This window comes from Castor canadensis, chromosome 7, assembly GCF_047511655.1.
Source record: "Castor canadensis chromosome 7, mCasCan1.hap1v2, whole genome shotgun sequence".
NCBI lineage: Eukaryota > Metazoa > Chordata > Mammalia > Rodentia > Castoridae > Castor > Castor canadensis.
Window position 1 is genome coordinate 108,075,168 of NC_133392.1, and position 22,078 is coordinate 108,097,245.

The window sequence follows — 22,078 nt, forward strand, 5'->3', positions numbered from 1 at the left end:
TGGGGATTTGTTGTTAGTCTGGGTTCTTTAGTGCCTGGGATAAAACTAGAAAAAATCCTCAGAAATGGCCCATTATTGTGGCTAAGAACATGGAATTTGGCATCCAACATAACCTTGGATTCAGTTCTAGATCTGATACTTGTTAACTAAATGATCTTTGGCAGGAATGATATCATAATACACATTTTGTAGGTCTGTTTGAAGGATAAAATGAGACATAGCATTTAGCACAGATCTTGGTCCACAGTAAATAGTCATTTAGCTACTTTTATAATATTATCACAATTTAAGATAATATAGAGACTATCTTAAATAATGATAAACTCACTGAGTACGCTAAATTTGTCTCAAATTTTTGGGCCCAATAAAAAAATCAGCAAAAATAAATGTGAAAGTCTTATGTGTCAAGATTAACAATTAGTCAAACAAGCCAGGCATGTTGGTGCGTGACTGTAATCCCAGCACATGGCAGTTTGAGGTCAGCCTGGCTTACACAGCAAGAAGCTGTCTCTCTCCTCCTCCCAAACAAAACAAAAAAATACTCCCAAAATTGTGGTTTGGGTTGTTGAACAAAAAACATTTGGGGTTTTAACTGATCAACTTTCTGTTGTTGGGTTCCAAACATATCAACTACTTTGAGCTGTGTCAATGGGTGAGTAATACACAGATCACTGGAAATGATGGCTTTACAGCTTTTTGGTAATTTGTGAGCTTTGTTGTAAAGTTCATCAGATGGTGACTGGAACGCTGATCTGCCAGACAGAGCATGTACAAGGCCACGTGGGGTCTAGCTCAGATCTACCTTGACCTTTCTCCTTCTACTTCCTCCAACAATGCTATGCCGTAACTATGCTCACCTCTTGGGCACTGTCATCCTTACTGTCGTGTAATCAATGATTCCAGGGGAGCAGAAACACTCCAAACAATAAAAATTTACAAAAGACCATTTTACCTTTCTTCTTGTGCCTATACATTGGAATTAATATCCATTTTTATTTTGCTTTTGTTCACTTTTTATGTAACTTTCTTCATTGCTATCTGTTCTACTTATCATTTCCCACTGTTTTGCTTTGTTCTGTTTTGCAAACATTCTACAAATTTTGGTTCATTTCTTAGTGTAATCTAAATCCATTTTTTATATAAACTGATCTTTTCCTTTTTAATTATTTCCTTTAAGATATGATTTTATTCCTACAAAGCAGGATGACCAAACCAAAAGGCAGATTGTTTTTAATTGTTAAGGGTGCCAGGGTAAGCCAGGTACGGTGGCACACAGCTGTAATCCCAGCTATTCAGGAGGCTGAGGCAGGAGGATTGGAAGTTTAAGACCTACCTGGGATACATAGTGAGCTTGGGCCAGTCAGGGAAGCTTATTAAGACCCTGTTTCAAAATAAAATTTTAAAAAGGACTAGTATATAGCTCAGTGGTACAGCACTAGCCTACCATGCATGAACCCTGTTTTCAGTCCTTAGTATTGAAAGAAAAAAAAAGAGCTAAGTTATTTCATCCAAAGATTATACTCAAAGAGAGTGCTATGCTGTTAGTAATAAATGAAATAAATGAATGCATCTGTTTTCCCACAGTATCCCAGAATCTTTGTTTAATGAGATAATTGGAAAATTGGGCTAAAATCAGGAGAATGTCAAAGATGGTGAAAAATTCAAACCTATGGCCTAAGAGGATTAATGGGGCCAAGAGTCATTTTTCTAATATTTGAAATAATATCACCAGACAGTGACTCAGGGGACCAGAGTTCAAGTCCATCTACCTTCAAGTTAATAGCTCTGTGAACTTGGGGAAGTCAATTAGACTTTGCTTCTCTCAACCATGACATGAAGGCAATAGACTACACACTCTGCTTTGGGATCTTATGATTTTAAAATTGTTTATAGGCATTTAAGGTTTTTATAGTAAGAACAACTTTCTAATAGAGAATTGAAATGCCCTGAAAATAGTATCTCTCACTGGAAGTTTGAGTGTATGCACTGAGCCTCCACTATGTACAAGATAGAGGTGGGGACAGAACTACGTAAACTTTGAGGAAAAAAGACAAACATATGGAAAACTAAATAATAATAATGTATGCAAATAAGAGCTTAAGAATACAGTTCAAGTACCAGTACTATGAGATTATCTCACCACAATTTGACAAATGAATGGTACAGGAGATGCTATGACATGATTTAACAAAAGGAAGCTTAGACTTCATAGTCACATCCACTTGAGTAGGTATCTTGCCTTTCCATTTACACTCAATCTGACTGATGGCAACTGGAACATCAATCCACCATAGAAAGACAAGTCTTGAGTACAATGATGTCCCAGGTCAAGGGGGATACATCTTTCCTACCATATAATGTCTCTGTGACTCAGTTTCCTCATTTTAGAATGCTATCAATAAAAATAGTTTCTATATTAAAGGCCTATGTTAATCAAATGAGATAATATTTATGAAGTCCTTAACAGGGTATGTATTTGAAAATCATACTATCATTGTTTTTGTCACTCTTATCTTCTCAGGATGAGTTTAACTAAGTTGTTAAATTAGAATTGGATCTTTGAAATTGAATGGACTTTTTAGGTAGGAAAAAAAGAGATGATACTACAAGTGGAATTTTCAGGTTCCTTCTGTACTAGCATTTTGTTTCATAACAATGAATTCTGTACATACATGCTTAAATGGTCAAATATCACACAGGTGGCCATTCTGTCTTTTTCAGTTGCTTGATATAGTACTTCTACTGATAGTAGATGAGAGTTGGTCAAATAATTTTTTTATTCAAGTGAGCAAATGTACAATTTGAATAATCAAGATTCATTTATTCCTCTGTGAGTTCCTGCAATCATTAGGCCTTGTGCTAGAGGCTGAGGGATACTCAGAAATGTATGAGGCATTCCCATCCCTTCATGGACTTGTAGGATGGAAGGAAGATATAATATAAACTAACAGCAGAACATAAAGCATTATGTGAAAGTAGAGAGTAGTTTCATATTCTAATTACTATATTATTAGTCTTCATAATGCATAAGGAATTCCAGGCGGAAGCCGTATTAATATGGTCCTTATGGCTGTCCTTCATTTATACCAAATACCAAACGCCGAAATGGCTTTTTGTTTTTTACACAATGAAGGGATAAACAGGCTCACTATAATGAGTTCTAGTTCACTAGCCCAAGGTCATTCCGCTCATAAGTGGCAAATCAACCCTAGGTTTCCTGGCTCTCTCAACAGTAGTTGTAGCAGCAATTAAAATGTCTGTAGCTCTTACAGACATTGAGTCAACCTTCCCAGGATGACTCAAGAGGCTTTACTTACATTAACTTTTCATCCTAACTATTCCTTTGTGAGGTAAGCACCATTATTCTACAAATGAGAAAACTCAGGTTCCAAGTCACCCAGAGGCCTGGCTCTATAGTCACACAGCAAGGGAACACTAAGAGCTGGGATGCAGACCAGGCACTGTCTGACAGGAGGCCACACCATTACTGTGGGTAATCCACAGTGCTCTGGGAACACAGGTGTCAGAACAGGATTCCGCACCTAAAGGTGCATCCGGGGCACCTTTAGAAGAGTAAGTTTCAGCCATTAGCTTGAGGGTTTCAGACAAACAGAAATCCCATGCACAAGCAGGGAGCGCTAAGGGGTGGGAAAGGGCGCAGAGGGTCATCGCGTGTGAGGTGTTTTCTAAGAGGCAAGTTTTCTGTGGCTGTCATTACTAAGCAATGTCACACAAGCACACGTGTGGGCACAGCCTGAGGCTAAAACAAATTACAATCCTTAATAAAAATATGACATCTTTAAAGGAAAAGTCCCCAATTTGTGGAAGTATTTCATGGGTAGTTCATTGAACTATGAATGTGGGCAAGGAGTAGACTGTGTAAGTGAAAATGGAGAGAAAGGGGAAGAGGTTTTAGAAGAGAAAGGGAAAGATAACAAAATAAGAGGAATGAGGAAGCAAAATACACAGATAAGGAAAATGAATGACTATAATAAGTTTTCCTTTACAAATAAATACATGTTTACATCCTGTGTTTAATAGAAATGCTCATATTACACTATTGTCAATGGTAATATCTACTATGTATTGGTCCAAACTTGCAATATGTTACGACCTTTAATTCACACAACAATCAACTTTATCTCTTAATTGTGTGAATCTCTTTGAGTTTCAGCTTTATCATACTGGAAAAAGGAGACAGTACCTTCTCCAAATCTTGTGAAGATTCAATATGATGATCTAGGATGACCTTGCTTTCTAAGAATAACCAACACCAGATGAGTTACTTAATAAATGTATTTAAAATGGGTAGTTAAATCTCATGGTATGTAAGGTAGAAAGGTTTGACTGGAATTCTAAACTGTCATAAACTAGACTTGAGATCCTTTAACAAAGTTGAGGCTACAGTGCAATTAATGAGTTCTTGGAATAAAAAATGATTAGTGTGGGTATTTTCAGGAAGGGCATATTTTTGTGATAACATTAAGTTACAGTTTTATACACCATCAGATTTGGCTCTAGTTTATGATCATTAGTGGGGCCATTATTGCATAGTTATGTGAAAGCTTTATAAATTCTTCTAAGGACCCTTCAGTTTCTTAGTTTTATTTTTAAAGAGGCTGTAATGTAAGCAAATTATTTTTCTGTTCTTCAGTTATTAAAAGTTTTATTTATGTCAAACTCAATGGACTTTCGGTGTGATTAAAGCAGATGTACATCACCATTTTCATCGGCTTCATGGAACCTTGACTCATTCTAAGATTGCCAATTTCATTTTGCAATAAATATGCACTTCATTTCATAGTATAATAAATGTTTGTAAGAACAGACAATTGTGGAAAAACTTATGGAACTGCACTCATATATTAGATGAGGATATATGCTGGTGTTAGTTTGGGAAAATAAATATTGGAATGAAGACTCATGTTAGAAGTAAAAGCCTTCATGAGTTTTGCTTGTCTTCAGAATCCAGTGACGTAAGGTAACCAATATACCAACACTTGGGGTAAGGAGTTTTGCCATTTGTGCAAATTGCAGTACCTGACACAGTAGTCGACAAATTAGTACCCATTACCATTAGAAGTGAAGAATTAATTTACTGACAGTCATGACTGTTTCAGGCTCTCTTCAACACATATGCATGTAGCATGGGAGGGAGCATGAAGAGAAGATTAGATGTTCTTCCTCATTAATAAAGACTTGTATCATGAAAACTTAAATTGAAAGATCCTCTGAATCATAGCTGAAGTAATAATAAAATAACTTAATCATAGCATCTGTTTTAAAATTATTTTAGGATAGGTTTAGGAGAAAAGGAGTCCAAGGAAATGTCTTACATGTAAATTTTAGTATTTTATTTTCTTCATATGTTGGAATTTTGGTTGTACTTGGTTTAAATTGTATTAGATATACCCTATATATGTAAGCACGGGCACATAATTGCATATAAAAATCTGCATACATAATACGTTTGGGGAGTTTGGATAGCTTAATGTTATCTAATAAATAATAAATCTGTGATGAGAGCTAAATTGAGCATATACTTTCTGAATTCCAGAAACTACGCTAAATATTTCACATGCATCACCTATTGAATCCTCAAACTTAAAAAAAACATATAATCACCATTTTACTGATAAAACTGAGTCTTAAAGAAGACAAGAAACTTCTGTAAGTGCTACTCTGGCTTCTTGTGTCCAGAGGTAAGTAGCATCAGTTGGTATCTGAGTGTCAGTAAAGAGGAAAAAGGGAAAACCATAAAATACAAGGAACCAGTATTATTGAGAATCTACATTGAGCTAAAAACTATCTTTTATGCTTTACACACAGGGCATCATTTAATTATCACTACCACCATGTGCCCAGATAGGCATTACTGCTTTATAGCTCAAGAAACTAAATTTGAGAGAAGATAGTCATTTGCCTACATTCTCACACCAAGAAATTGTGGAGTCAGGATTCAAATCTGAGTCCATTTGACTCTGCTCATTCATTTAACTAGCCCACAGGTCTTGTCCTGACCCACAGTAACAGTAAGTGAGTTAGAGCTCCTACATACTTTTCAGTTTGCTAGGTGTTTTCCTTCATGATAAGGAAGATGTACTTAAGAAAATCAGGTATTATGGAATAGAATTACAAACACTGAATTTTTTTTGTTCTTAGCTCTTTTCTTTCCTTCTGATTCCTACCAGGTGGGAAAATCAGATTAAACAAAAAAATATCTTGAAAGAGAAATTCAGAGAACAAAACAATGGAAAGACCTCCTCCCCAACATATACATCTCAGGAACATGAAAATCATTAGAGGTCTTTCACAAAGTTCTAGAATTCAAAGTTGAGTTTTCAATAGGCCCACATTCTCTCCAGAATTTGAAACTTTTATAACCACCTCAGATGCTGAATTTCTAAGTATGTAAACAGGATTAGAATTATTTTAATTTTGTTATTTCTTAAGTCCCTTCCTACTTGCCCTGGTATATAATATATATTATATACATATGTGTATGTATATAATTGCATATAGTTTTTGCTTTTTAAATTCTGCTCAGTCTAGGAACATATATGATCAGTTAATAATTTTCATTGCATTTTATGAAGAATTTTTCTACAAACTTGATCTTTGGTTAGAGTTCTTAAATTGTTTCCAATATTAATGCCTACTTTAATTAGCTTCCTAAGCGTTTTGACTCAGAAAATGGGAAAATTATACTTTGTTTTCATCATCAGAGTCATAACAATTGTATTCAACAGGACTCTTGTTAAAAATGGACATAAGGCAGGAGACAATGCCATATTAAAAATGAAAGGAAAGTGAATATACTTTTGTTGAAACTGATTTCCTCAGTTAAAGGATTTAGTGTTTCCTTTGTGCTAATATGAGTACTCACAGAGCCAAATTCCAGATATTTTCACATAAACAACACTGAGTTTGATCAAGCATCTGAAAATGAGCCAGCTATAGTATGTAGCTACAAAGAATATGGATAAAGATATCAATAGCTAATTTACATATGATGACCACTGTATAGAAGGTTTACATTCATTCCAGTCTTCTATCTTCAAAACATCTGTTTGGGTATATACCATTATTATATGTCTTTCATCAGGGAAATTAAAATTTAGTGAACTTAGATAACTTATTCTACAGTTAAGTAGAGGACCTGGGACTTGAGAACACATCTCCCTTCACTTTTATCCTTATACCCTACACTGTACTATGAATGCTCACCCTTACACGGTAGTAAGTAAGCTCTGTTCTGAGAACTAGCTGTGTGCACAGCATGTATTCTCAGTGGGCAGTGTCATCACATGGGAGAAAGGTGACATAAACCTTACTTTTTAAATGTATAAAGCATACATATAGTATGCAACCAGATTACAGTACATATTTCATATTAAAATTCTATTTGGGAGTGATTAGAAGAAAACCAGAGTCTACAAAGGCTTCCTGGACAAGGGAAGAGAGATAATGAAAAAGAAATTTGAGAATCATTAAAAGACATGTGTGAAAAGGCCAAAGATGTGAATGTCTCTGCATAACTCATCAACTTTCTTGGAGAAAGAGTTAAGGTACTGGTTTTGTTGAAGGACAATAGTTCTTTTCTTTCTTCAAGCTCACACAGAATGAATAATAACTGGGGTGCCATTTATTATCAGTGGTCTAGTCAAAATTCTTGAAAAAAATCTGCTAAGATCTCACAAAGGAACACAACATAAAAGAGGGAGGTAATGTAGTTAGTTCTTGAGCTCCAGCAGGAAATATGTGTATATGGTCAGGGAATTTAAAAGAGAGAGCCTAGCTCAGCTTCAAACCAAAGGAGAGCATGGCAAGAGTACAGCTAGGTAGACATTGCTATACATACAGGAGCTCTGGTAAAGGATCCAAGAGCCAGCAAAGGATGGGTGAATCTGAGGTTCTAGAAAAGACATCCAAGAAGGTTAGCAGGTAGAGAATATTCCTCTGTGGAAAGTTTGGTATGTATATTCAGAGAAGTGGTGGCTACTTGAAGGTTCTGCCAGTTAACACCCTTGCTTATCATGAGTTTATTAAGAGTCTTTTTCAAGTAAAAGTGGGAAACTTTGTTTTTTAAAAAAGGAACAAAAATACTCGCTAGAGAATGACAAAGGGCTAAAAATGTATCAAAATACGTTCAGCTTCACTAATAATCAAAGGAGAAAGCATTTTTTTTACCCTTTTTACTTCAGTGGAAGTAAAATTTTGCATCATTTTTCTAGAAAGCTCTTTGGCAATGTGCACCATGGACCTTTAAACTTAAGAAGGGTTCATAATTTCAGCCCATAAATCCAGTTCTAAAAATCCTTCTAAGACAATATCATAAGGCCAATGATGTTCATTGCATATGGGAAAACAAGAAACAATTTAAATACAAGTGTGAAAAAAAGTCATGATTAGTGATAGAATGAGTATCATTGCAAGGTTTTCAAACGTTTTCAGTAGTTAAAGAATGGAGTTAAAAGTCACATATTACCTCCTTCCCATTAGATCAGAAATGGTGAAAAATGTTGACTTAACTGTGCTAGCAAGGACAGGGGAAACTGTTAATCACAGCATTGGGATGAATATTTGGAGAAATAATTGGCAACATTAGTAATATGTGAAATGTGCGTACCTTTTCATACATCAACTCTATTTTTAGTATGAAAAATTCAGACAAGTACAAAAGGCCAATCACTTCACCATTTTACATATTAGAAAAAAGGTAAAAAACTGAATATCCATGAAGAGGATAGGTATGTGTTTACGGCATAATATTACAGAGACATTTAAATGATTATATACCTTGAGGAGTTTGAGAGAGAGCAAGGAGATAGTGCCCAAAGCTGTTAGGTTAAACTATTCTATAGTTTCTCCAAAGTGGAAGAAGGATAATGAAAGAATGACAGCAAAACTAGATTTTCTGAACATTTTGCAACAGGCAATTGTGAATTAAATCCAGAGGATAGTGTGATATCTAATGTATATAGATCTATGAGAATACAGTAGAATACCTTACAAATAGTGCTCTAAAGGGTTATTTTTAAAAATAAAACAATTGTTCAGAGCCCATGCTTTAACTCAAATTCCATCATAAAGTGTGATAAGGAGTATTTTAAAAAATCGACGTCATTAGAAAATTGCAAGTCGGAGCTTTCGTAAGTCACTCATTGCCACTTCTGGCCTGCATTTGGAAAGTATTTGAGATGGGTATCATTAGCTCAGAAAGGAAAGCCTGCGTGAGAGGTGGAGCCACATGTGCTGGATTTGGCCATTTTCTCCTAAAGGCAAAAATATAACCACAGGTACATATCATGGTCTCCTTGGATGACTCGAGTACTTAAATTGATAGTCCCTTATGTGACTGAGGTTTAACTTATATTTGGACCCTTATTTCCTCTAAAAACGCCTTTAATAAAATAAAAAGAATAAAAGTTTTACTCTGATGTGGTAAGAAAGTGAGAAGTTATTTGCATGAAGACTGTCGTATACCTGACTACAATTGCAGGCAGGAGATACTGCCACATTCCTTGGGATGTAAACCACAGAATTTTAAAAGATGGGGCAAGTATGTTATGACTAAATTATGTATTATGGAAGAAAACCCAGGCTCGAAAACTGTAACCTTCTAAAACTTCTTGCTTTCAGGAAAACTGTTTACTTTGTAGTAATTTATAAATAAACTCTGGAAAACTAATGCAGATAAAGTCCTAAAATTTTTGATGTGTTGTAAAATTAAGCTATTGATGCAAAAGAACACAAAGTCAAGATTATAAACATGTTGCATAAAAACCCCAAAGCACTGTGATATTAAATACAGTTGATGGTCAGATGAAATTCAGACATATCTGTAGATTCTGAATATAAAATAGATTAGATTCAATTACAAGGGTTGTGTGGCAGACAGTGGACTGCATTTTGTTTGCCATCATTGGTTAGAAAACAAATACACTTAATAAAGTTTATTTTTTACCTGAAGCCTGTTAAACCAGTGGAGCACATCCCATTGGATAGCTGGCTTTGTGGAGTCAAGTAAATGTAGCACCCATGTTTGTGTATATGTGTGTATGTGTACATATATGCAGAAAGACTTTTCTTCAAATATTTCCATCAAAAATTGATAATGTTACTCTATGAATATCTAAAAGTGTGATTTTGGGGTGATATTTACTTTTTACTTATGCTTTTTCTATATTGTTTGAATTTTTAAAGTAATGTGCTTAAATCAATAACATGATCAGAGTGAAGGAAACTATGAGCTATTTCCAGAGTTGTTTCTTCTTCTTCTTCTTCTTCTTCTTCTTCTTCTTCTTCTTCTTCTTCTTCTTCTTCTTCTTCTTCTTCTTCTTCTTCTTCCTTCTCCTCCTCCTCCTCCTATCTTCTCTTTCTCCTCTTTCTTCTCTTTCTCCTCTTTCTTCTCTTTCTCCTCCTCATCCTCCTCCTTCTCCTCCTCCTTCTTCTTCTTCTTCACAATACTAGGGTTTGAACTCAGAGTCTCAAGGTTACTAAGTAGGGACTGTACCACTTGAGCCATGCCCCCAGCCCTCTATGAGCTATTTTCAAAGAATTTGTAATGGCAAAGAAGATTGCATATAATAAAAAAAGGATACATAATTACATGCTATTTGATAATATAAACTATATACACTTACACAGATTCACAGTCATATGCATAATCTTAGAGGTAAATTTACCAAAATGGTAATAATTGTTACCTATGATTATTAGATTATAGATTTTGTTTTCTTTATACTTCTGTTTCTTTAAGTTTTTGTAATGTACATTCATTTCTTGAAATTGTGGCAAAATATTATAAGTATTCCCAATATTAAAACACTGGGAATTAGTGGGAGATTTTAAATAACATTGAGGTTTCTACATTTCTACGTCATTTATTGCTTGAATGGTTCCTTGTAGCTAGGAAGTGAATGCTAGTAATTTTGAACACTACCGAAAGCTGTTCTCCCAAGGGGGAAGATATCTATGAATGGAGAAGCAGGAAGAATGCTGCCTGCAATAGCCAGAGCCTGAATGCCTGCTATTTGAGTTGCCAGTTTCATAGGACTAAGCTGTGAGAAGAGTCCAAAATGGAAGGGAATAACCATTCTTCCTCTTCCTGGACTCCCTCTGCACATTGATGACTTCAACTCCACCAAAACGTCTTTGAAAAATGAGCACCCTGCTTGGTTGCAACGCTTCTACAGAATAACCTTGTATACTTTCTCCCAGGGGTAATTCAGGCCTCCAAGTAAGCTCTTAGGGAAAGCCAGGTTGCCATGATTGTGAATATAAGACTAAGAAACATAATCGTAAATAGCATAGGGTGCTTGTATGCCAGCAGGAAAAGAAGGCCCCGAACTGTGTTTACTGTGTATCCTGATGACTTAGTATAGGAAAGCCACCAGAAAAGAGGAGCAAGTCCATGAAATCTCCTGCCTGTTGACAGTCCATGCTCTGGCAGAAATGATTACCACATGCATGGTGCAAAGTAAGTGAATACGTAAAAGTGTTAAAATCCTAAGGGCAATGCCTTATCTTAGTGACCTCAAATCAATGCTTGATCAATAAGTCAATCAATGGAAAATTCTAGCACATGTATAGCAGATATTAAACATTCATTAATGTTAGTAATTATTTTAGAAAATGGACTTGTGTAATACTTTACAGTTTGCAAGGCCTTTTATAATTACTGTCTAAAATCTGTTTGGAATATATGAGATGCTAATTAATTACATCCAATCTAGATATATAAAAAGGCTTGGAAAGGTGAGATTCTCCTACGTTTTGACATCTCTTTGAGTCACTAGTATTTCTTCTTCATTCATTTACATACATCACTTCTCCTTTCTGGGTTCATAAAAAGTTTTTTTTTTCTTTTTCTTTTATCCTTTTATGTGCTGGGTAATGAACCTAAGGCCTCGTGGACACTTGGCATGTGCTCTACCACTGAGCTACCCCTGGGCCCATAAAAAGAGTATTTTGTAATGGAGTAGGCTGTCTAAATCTGTGCACAGCATCCTTAAGAGACTCATAATAAAAATAGAGCCTGACAAAGGCTCAGAACCATCAAAAGTGAAGCAGGTTTCCCTGGATTCTTACCTCTCCATTCTTTTCTTGGGAAGTTTGAAATTATTTGTCAAATCTGTGGAAATACGATGATTTATAAATCCTCTAATAAAAGAGATGGTATCAGATTTTCTTCCACGTCTCCCAGCAACATTAACACAGAAGCCCAAGGAGTGTACTGCCAGGCAGGTCATTAGTCTTAACAAGTCAGTTGTGATGGTAAGCTTGGGGGAGGCAGAGGGTGTGCTGTAAGGAGATGACATTGAGCTTCCAAGTCATTCTCTTGCTGCAGAAGCAGCAAAGAAAAGATTGCTTTTCGTCCTTGCTAACAAGGACGGTGGCCAAGGAACAACTCACAGCAGATCAAGTTGTCAGATGCTTTATGTGGAAGAAGACTAGACTGCTACAAGTTAAACTTCTGCAAAGCAGGCAAGAACTACAGAGAGCACAGTCATGTTACACATGTGAAGTTGGGTAGAAGTTGTAAAAGTAATATTTACTGAGTGCTTTGCATGCACCAAATGCAGGGCTTGACTTTAATCTTTAACCCTATAAAATAGGTGTCGCTATGATTCCAATTTCCAGAGGAGGAAGCTAACATGTAGAGAGGTTAAGTAATTTGTCCTGATCCACACGTTGCACTGATCCAGAAGGGTTACTCCAGAACCCATACAGTATGTGCTCAAGCACACATATTCACACTCTCTCTTTTGATATGAAATATGCATTCCATATATTTTTCTTTGTATATGGGTATATGTGTGTATGCATGTGTGTACATGCACTAAAAATAAATGATATAAATTAACTTTCATTTCTGATACCTAGGATAAAACCTAATATACCTTTAGGTTAACATTTACCCGTTACACAAGAGTTTATATTAGAACTCTAACACAGTAATCTTTTATATTACTTCAAGCAGACTCTCCCTAGATTTAAATGTCACTCTCATTTCTTCTAGTATCCTAACTTCTAGGTCAGGTTTAGACTCTCCAGTGCCCTATGTCCTCTATTACTCTATTCTTTACATTTATCGTCACTACTTACTTAATGTCTGTCTTCTATGATCTGTGAAGGCAAGGGGATGTCTTTGTTCTTTACTGTATTCCAATACCTTTCGTGGTACCATGCACATAGTAGGCACTCAGCAAATACTCATTGATTGGATGGGTGCAGCTATAATAATATCTGTCCTGGTGGCAATATTGTCCAGACTTCATTCTACAAGTTTGTTCACATTTTCCCTATCAGATATTGACTTATTACATTCTTAGTAAACGTGGAAAAATCTTAGCATTTTGCTGTGTGTCTGTCATGATCACTTTTGTACATGTACATATAAACATGTAAGACAATCCTGGGTCATGTTAAATAATTTTTATAGTATGAGAGGGCCTAGTTCTATGCATGATGAGTATTTTAAGTCAAATTCTGTAATATCACAATGGGACAACTGATGCCTTCTTTTCCATGTGGGTTGTATGTCTATGAGATTGTTGTGGGGGAGGATAGGGATCTATAAAATGGAAAAAAAGGAATGGAAAAGAAATGAAGCATCATTAAAACATTCTTCTTTCTATTCATAAGCAAAGAAATGAAAAATGTGTTCATTACCTTTAAGTTTCTAAAGTCAGTTTATTTGATGTGTACAAATACTGAAAATTCCTTCGGTCTTGTATTATGTTCAGTTTTGAATGCTCATGTGTGTGTCAGCAGGAGGGAAAAGGAGAAAGAATATAAGATTAAAAAATAGATGAGAAGGATACACACCCATGAGAGTACTATAGGCTTTGATGGGCAGCTGTTATGAAAACAGAAGCAGAGCATTAACTTGTGTTTACAAAAATAGTCAAGGAGAAGCTGGTATTTTCTTCTAGGCATGATGTCTGGTCGTCAGACCTAGAGTGCTGCTGGGTTAACCAGTTAGAAAACTGCCTCAGGCATGAACTAGGTCATTAACATATTCTACAAACATAACTATTGGATATCTTACCCAAAACTAATCACTAATATTTTTTAAAGAAAAATACAATGGAGCAAGTTCCAAGTTCCAATGAGTTCTTTTTCTAACATGACAGGCATCCATCCCTTAAGGTGCTACTGTGGGTTTAGCCCTTAACTCTAAGCAGACGACTCCCAGATTTCCACATCCATTTATTCTTGAACTCATACTACAGGTCTTTGAACTTAGACTTTGAACCCTGAGAAGTTTCCCACGCAGCTCATTCTTCTGGACCAACTCTATTCTTGGAGATTACTTTTTCCTGACTAGCAACAGTGTTCTCCCTGAGTCTCAGGGTGGAAGGGTTGGAGTCAGCTTTCACTCCTTTTCACATCCTATCACATGTGAAATGTTACTCCTGCAATGGTATTTTCCAAGTCATGACAGTGGTATTAAGCCAGCTCCTCACTACTTCTCCTGGACGGCTTTACTAGTTCTTATATTTCTCCATGCATCTAATTCTAAAAATTGAAGATGATCACGCCACTTTCTTTCTCAAAAAATTCTTAGGATTCCATCTTATATATGGATTGGAATGTGAAGTCCCCCTGCATGTAAGCTCTTTAGAATATGATCTCTATTTACCTTTCAAGATCATCTCTTCAAACATTCTTCACCCTGCCCAGGGTTTATCATCCTTGAGCACAACCTAGGTATTACTCACCCTAATGCCTTTATTCAAGTTATTCCTTCAACTGAGACACTCAGTTTTCTGAAGCCCTCCCTGTCCTTTAATGTCAGCCAGCACAAGTTCCTTTTCCTCCAAGAAGCTATCCTGGATTCTTCCCAGGTAAAAATCTTTCATACTTTTGCAGAAAGTGTTTGCAGTTCTACTACGGCATTTGCTACAAAATGCCTTTTCCAGGAAGTGCAGAACCCTTCTAGTTCTTGTGAATTCCTGGGAGGCAAAAGCCATTTCTTCTGACCTCCACAATTCCTACACAGGGACTTGTATCTGAGAGAAGCTTGTGGAGTAGTTATGAATCTCTGAATGAAGCAATAAATGGGCAAATCTTCTTTAGCTTTCCTATTCTATTAAGGAGCGATCTTATTTCCCCTTTTCTGCTCTAGGGGAGTATTTAATTTCTACTTCAGTTTTCACAATTGCTTATGCATAGCAATACTTCTTTTCAGGGCTCATACTTTGTGCTGTTTTTGCTATTTTCTCCATCTGATACTTCCAGAAGGATGAGATATTCTGTTCTGCAGTCTACTTCTGCAACCACACAAGTGTAACATGCACTCAAGTTCATCTCTTCCCCTCTGGGGAGTGAAAGACTTAAATCATGAGCAAAGCAAAGGCTGTCCGGTGTTTACATATTTCAAGTCTACTGGATTGTGTTTTCTTTTGGGTGTCAGATATTTCAGAAAAAACTGTGTTTTGTAACATTATGGCCACTAGAGAAAGAAAATATGCCATCAACAAGTCTAAGGGAGGTACAAAAAGAAACTCCAGGGATCAGGTGCCACCAGAGAGCTAATAGGACACATTAGAAATAAGGAAAAAAATCAGAAATAAGAGGAAAGGTGCATTTTGGATACAGAACCTAGTCTTGGTCCCATCCCTTAATTCTCCTCCTGTGTACAAACATCAAAGTCTGAATCATAAAAACTTTCATGTTGTATAGTACCTTAATAAACAAAAAAATCTATCTTATTTGATTTTCCTAATTATCTTCCCAGGTAGGAATTATAGATACCCAGGCACATTAAATGCTCAAGATAATGTGATCACTATTTTATAGTGATTACAAACATCGCATTTATACTTAATACAAACTCCCTTAAGCTGATTTAATCATGAACTACCTGGGTTCCCTTGGGAAAGCTAATTCTCAGAGCCTCTGTTTAACTCATCTTTAAAACATGAATAGCAATAGTGTCCACGTCATATGGTTGTTTGGACTACATGAATCGTGGAAATGGAGTGATTAGCTCAGAATGTGAACCGCATTAAGGGTATTGTGCTGGCTTTATGGGTAAAGATGGAAGCCTGCCAGAAAGGCTAAATCCAAATAAAATTATATTCTCATTAACCACGTAACCCTTGAGTGTGACATGCTTGGTACAGAAGCTACCATCTACTCTTAAGCTTTCCCATAAGAATGTAAGTGGATAGAATTCCAACATGGTTCTGTACATTCACGTCCTCTCTAGTGGGTGTTTGCACAATGCAGGGAACTCTGTGCTGGTTTTCAGTGTGATGGTGGTACCTAGACATGAATGAGATGGGAAAAAAGAGCAGGAAACAAAGTGCAACATTAGCATGTTGGCCAATCCCCTGGATGTTCAAAGTTAAGTAACTGGTTTACTATGGAGAAGTGAAGTAAGTACTGAATCCCTGCCGGTCTTCCCCATAGGACATTTTACAGATTTGATTCCACTTCAATCTTTTCAACACAGTTAGGCTATTTTAGAAAACTTTTTGTGATGTTCAGTTATTTTAATAGGATTGTGCATTTGAACTCAGGGTTTTGCTCTTGCTGGGAAGGTGCTCTATCTCATGAGTTATGTCTCCAACCTTTCTTTGTTCTGGTTATTTTGGAGAGAGGATCTCACTTTGTGTCCAGGCAGGGCTGGATTGCAGTCCTATTTTATGCTTCTCAAGATAGCTGGGATGACAGGTGTGTGCCATCACACTCAGCTTTTTTTCTTGCGAACTTTTTTTTTTTTTTTTTTTTTTTTGTCCAGGCTGGCCTGTAATGGCAATCCTGCATAGTTTGGAATGACAGACATGAGTCACTGGTGCCCAGCTTGATTTTAGTATTTTTAATGAAGACAAACCCAAGCCAATGTTTTTATGTTTCTACATTGGTTCGCCAATCTGAATTTACTTAACACTATGATTTGCACAGAGTTGGTACTCAGTAACTTTACTGCATCATTGATTTGAAAAGGACCTCCAATGGGGTAGGTAGAATGAGTGGACACTTCCCACCTGAAGGATATTGTGAATTGAGCAAAGCAGTTGCTTCCCAGAAAACTGGTCATACCTTCCAATTATCCTTTCTTCAGTGACTTTCAAGTGAATGACTTACCATCTTTGTGGTGTGAGAAGTTTGCCCATTCACCTCTTATATGATTTTATTACTATGTCAGTATAAAGAAAGTTGGCGTTATATGATGATGACTACCAGAGATTAAGTGGGGATATTAAATAACCTCTTATGAAGATCAGATGTTTAGAATTCTGCTTCACAGAGACAACATAATTCAAAAGAGAAAAGAATGTAGCTCTTATTGTATAAATGATCAAGGATCTTCCAGTAACATATTTTTTCCTCTCTGGATTAAGCCAGATAGAGAAAAGAAACCAAATGCAGGCCTTGGCTAGTGATCTGAGTGAAAACGGGAAGGACCTGAGAATAGAGGTCTCAGTGAGATCAAAGACAAGGTACATGATGAGGAAATTAGAGGGCTGGTGGTCAGGAGATGAAGGAAAAACCTTTGTTCATGCAAAGACTAAGAGAGACTTTGTATGCACTAGGTCGAAGGGTAGAGCAGAGTGGTCCCCAGTGAGGCAGGCCAAGTTTAAAACCTTACTCTGCTTCTGCCTGACTGTGACTCTGAATTTACTGACTCTCAATGTCTTTATCAATGCATTGTACAGATGAAATGAGGTCATAGATGGAAAGTACTTTGCATATAGTAAAGTTGTTACTATAGATGTTAGTTACTATTATTTATTATTTTAATTTCTTCACCTCTGCCAATAAGCTTCATCCTCCTTCCCATTTTATTTTTTCCCTATAAAACTCACTACCACCTCTATACTATCTATTTTACTTATTCACCTTTTTATATTTAAGCCTCCACACTAGAATGTGAGTTCTGTGGTAACAGGGAGGTTTTCTCTTTTGTTTCCTACTGGAGAGTACTCAGCACAGCACCAGCACATAGTACACTCAAAAAATATTTGTTGAGTGAAAGAATCATTGCTTAATATAGTTCCTGGTATACAAGAAGTGTGACAAATGTTAGCTGTAAAAGAGCCAAAATGATACTTGCCAATGGGAATCATTTCCAAGGTGTGGCCAGAGGTGTGAGTTTCTGAGTTAAATTGGAGGGAACATTTTTTTGAAACTGAAGAAGTCAAGAGGCCCTGGAGCCTGTGTGTTGGATGGCTCAGGTACACAGAATCTGTCACAGGTGATGATAGGAAGGGAGGTGGGCCAGAAACAAAAAGCAACTGTTAGCACTTCCAGCCTACAGAGGAATGTAGAAGACGCTCTGAAGGCAGTTGATCATAGCGGTACAGAAAGGAAGAGGACGAATGATCAGATGACTGCTCTCCACAATCAGGAAGGTTTCAGAAGTGGCAATGGGGAGCTGGGGGAATTTAAATTCTGCCTCTTAGTCCCTAACATGTGGCTCACAGAAGACTGAAGAACTTTCCTTGGAGAGTGCTACTAGGAAAGTGCTAGTCCCTGGAAAGAACTGAGGTTCAGTTACAGAAGTAGGTGAGTGAGTTCAGCACAGAGGCTGAAATGTTGCTAGGGATGACATTCCCAATGGGAATGGTGGGGGAAGGGCAGCACACAGGAGCATGGAGCACCTTGAGAGGACAGTGCACGACAGGTAAGAGGCTATAAGGACAGATTAGGATTAGATACAAGGACACTCAAGAATTTATGGCAGCATATTTTGGTTATTGTTTGCTTTTTCACTACCACAAAAAAGGTGTGGTAAAAAAGCTAACCAAAGAGATGTTTCTGGAAACATCTGGATGGTAAAATGCTCTATAAAATTGCTCAAATGTCTAATAGTCACATTGATTTGTTATGAAAATACCATTTCCTCATCTGAGAGGGATACTTGATAACTGTAATAGGATATACTTTTAAAAATGAAATTAAAAAGTCATTGCCATTTGTAACCAACTTTTTTTTAAAGCACAATTTAAATAGATTAAGATTTCAGTGAAGCTGTTTATAAAAGAAAGGCATTCAATAAACTTTGGGACTCATGTGAATTAGAACCACTGCTGAATGCTTTCCTGTCTTCTTTGTTAAGTTTGGAAGTGTAAAACGATTTATGTTATCTCCAATTAAATTCATAAGTCAATGGCTCAAACATTGAGTGACTGTAAAATTTAAATCATTATAAGAGCCAAACAATGACTAAGGCATGCTAAGGTTCTGAACACTATAAAAACACAATTTAGAAGTCAGTAAATAATAACTGAAAACCTATTTGGAACCATGGGAATCTCTCTTCCTTTCTACAGTCTTTGAATGAAGCATTAAAGATAATGAAAAAAATAACAAATATGAGGAAAGCCAGAGTATCCTAAATGAATATGTGAGAAATGTTATTCAATAAAACATGTTAAGTGACTGTCTTTGTGGAGTATAAAAATTGAGGTGGGGGCACTATTCAAATGTGGCCATTTCTGTGTCATTTTATCATCATAGCAGAAAAAAATTCTTCCAGGTTGTACAAGCTTAAATACCTGAGACTAATATACATAAATGTTTTCATTCTTAAAACACAGCCCCTCTTGCTAGGTGGCAAGGTGTCATTTTTACTTTCTCCTAAGGCTTCCCTTGTGGTGTATTTTAACACACTTTTACCTGTAGAAGCGTTTCTTGGTGAGATAAATAGAGACGCACACATTCATGTGGTTCTCACATGCCTCCCCACAAGTCCCATCTATAGCCTACATTGAACAAAGTCTAAGATGAAGACAACACAGTACTAAAATTTCCAGTTAACGTCTATTAAAACTCTTTCTTGCTTGATTTCTCTTGGCTCAAACTGAGGTGCTAAAGAATGCAGACCTTATAAAAATGGCAATGTTACCAATTTTAGATTCCCAGAAATCTGCTAACAAATAGTATACTCATTTCCATAAAATGATGCTATTTCATATATTTATGAAATATATTTGATTATATATATATATTTCAAGTGAACAAGCAAAATGTTTTTAGATTAGAATCTTCTAAAAAGGTCTTCCTCTGTCTGTTAAAAGAGACTTCACACTGAAACCAAACTAAATGAACCAACATGAGTTCCAAAAGCAAAACAAACAGCAATAATAAAAGAGAAGTCAGAGGTGGTGTTTGGAACCCTAGACAATTATTTTAGAGTTGTCCAATTGTACTGCTTAATTTTCTTATTAAAAAAGCGTAAACTGGGGCTTTAACTGTGGCTGGACTAAACCAGAGAAAGGCCTTTACCTGTGCTGGTGTTTGCTTACTTCTGGGTTACCAACTTATTCATCCCTAGCTGCTTCTTTTGAGATGTGCTTTTTAGTAAAGAGATACCTGGACATTTTTCAATTCCATCTGATTCAAAGAGAAAGTTTAGGAAGTCACAAGTTTGGGGACTCTGCATCTTGGTTATTAAAAAATTAATGACTTAAGCAATGAAATGAAAGCTTTGAAATCATGTAGAAAATATTCATCTTGCCATGAAGACTGCTTAGTCAACCTGTTCTCTATCCAGGCTAGGAAAAACATCAGGGTATTTAAAATGAGACCACTTTTCTTGTAGTTATCCAAACTACTCTGAATTTGTCCAAGCAAAATTCACTGTGGAGAGAAAATAGCCACAACCACACAAACTATTTATATGTAGACCAGCCATTCTGATTTTTAAAACTGCACCAAAACACCCACCTAGGTCAGGAAAATTTCTGCTGTCATGAAATACAATGTTAAGATTCAATTTGAGAGAAGAATATTTTCTGACCAACTCTAAGCACAGGATAAATTTAACGAGGTAAAAATCCTAAGAAATAGGAGCTTATGTGATAAGTCTTCAGTGTATATTTTCCTCAGTCTTCTACTACAGTTGCCCATTTTACTGCAGTCATTCCAATGCAATTTTAGATGTAGTCAAACCTACTAAAATACTTTTTTTCTTTTCCCTGTTTGTCTGATCTCCTATGTAGCATTCCTTGTCATAAGAATATATTTATATACACAGTTTACAATAATGGATGTTGTATCTGGAATAGCAATTTCAAACAAGGTTAAACACCAATATCTTATATTTGTTGCATTGCATTTGCAAGAGAGTTAGTTAAGAGCCCTGGTTGACAGAGTTAAGTTCCTTGGCTAAAAAAAAGGTGCATTTTGATTTTTTGTTGTTGTTGTTTTGGCCACAGTTAATTGAATAACTAACATTAACTGCAAATCAGCTTTAATTTGTTTAATATGGAAAAAATTGAAGGTGACATACAAACCAAATTCCTGGAATATTTTTTTTAGTGTTTAATATTTTCTAAGTAGCCATAGCATTTTTATGATGATAGTGTGACCAGAACTTTTGAAGAGAACTGGGATTTTGGAATGCTGATGAGGACAAAAGGACACGGGGAAGGTAAATTAAAACCTGGTATGCTATGCACTACTTACCTTCAAAAGTCAAATAAAACTTTCCTCTGTCAAACCAAACGAGGGAAGGCTGTTCATTCTCTGTATGACCAGGAGTTGAAGCGGGATGGGAAAGGTTAAGGAGAGGGAGAGAGAAGGATACAACGTGAGTTACAGAGCAGGTCATTCATCTCACTGTGGGGAAGGGCGGAGGAACTGCATGTCATTAGCGTGCAGGAGAAAGGGAAGGCTGGCAATCTAGGATTTTTTTTTTTTTTTTTTTTAGTTGAGGAAACAGAAAGCAAAAGCAAGCTATGGAGTCTAAAGGGATGGACAGGCTTGTAGGTAGCTTGATACTCAGGACTGTGTGCATGGAGCGGAAGTCTTCCTGGCCATGCAGGGGCGTCAGCATATTTTAACTGCACTAACGTGGGCAAACTGTCCTTTAGCAATTGCTGTATCCATTTGATCTTCAATGTCACCCCCTTCCATGTTTCCAAAAAGACAAACTTGGAGTTATGGTTTGTATGAAACATTAGCTTAACTTTCAATGACACCAGCATTGCATATCAATTTAAAGTTAGGAAGATGTCATGGATCTTCCGTCCCCTCCGCTGGAATCACCTTAGGCATCCAGACACAAAACTCCCTTACCTCTGTACCAAAGAGAACACAAGGTTACCAACGGTGC

At 36.4% G+C, this 22,078-nt stretch overlaps 1 protein-coding gene across 24 annotated transcripts in view; it reads right to left on the reverse strand.

The window, feature by feature from the left end:
• Positions 1-22,078, reverse strand: part of Sgip1 (SH3GL interacting endocytic adaptor 1) — a 206,530-nt gene that overhangs the window by 26,746 nt on the left and 157,706 nt on the right. For 8 of the 24 annotated variants that reach the window (XM_074079847.1, XM_074079851.1, XM_074079846.1 and 5 more), the window contains one exon: positions 21,430-21,489. The exons of the other annotated variants lie outside the window; for them this stretch is intronic. In XM_074079847.1, coding sequence (XP_073935948.1) covers positions 21,430-21,489 — 60 coding nt within the window. The remainder of the gene's footprint in view (positions 1-21,429; positions 21,490-22,078) is intronic. 24 annotated transcript variants of the gene reach the window in all.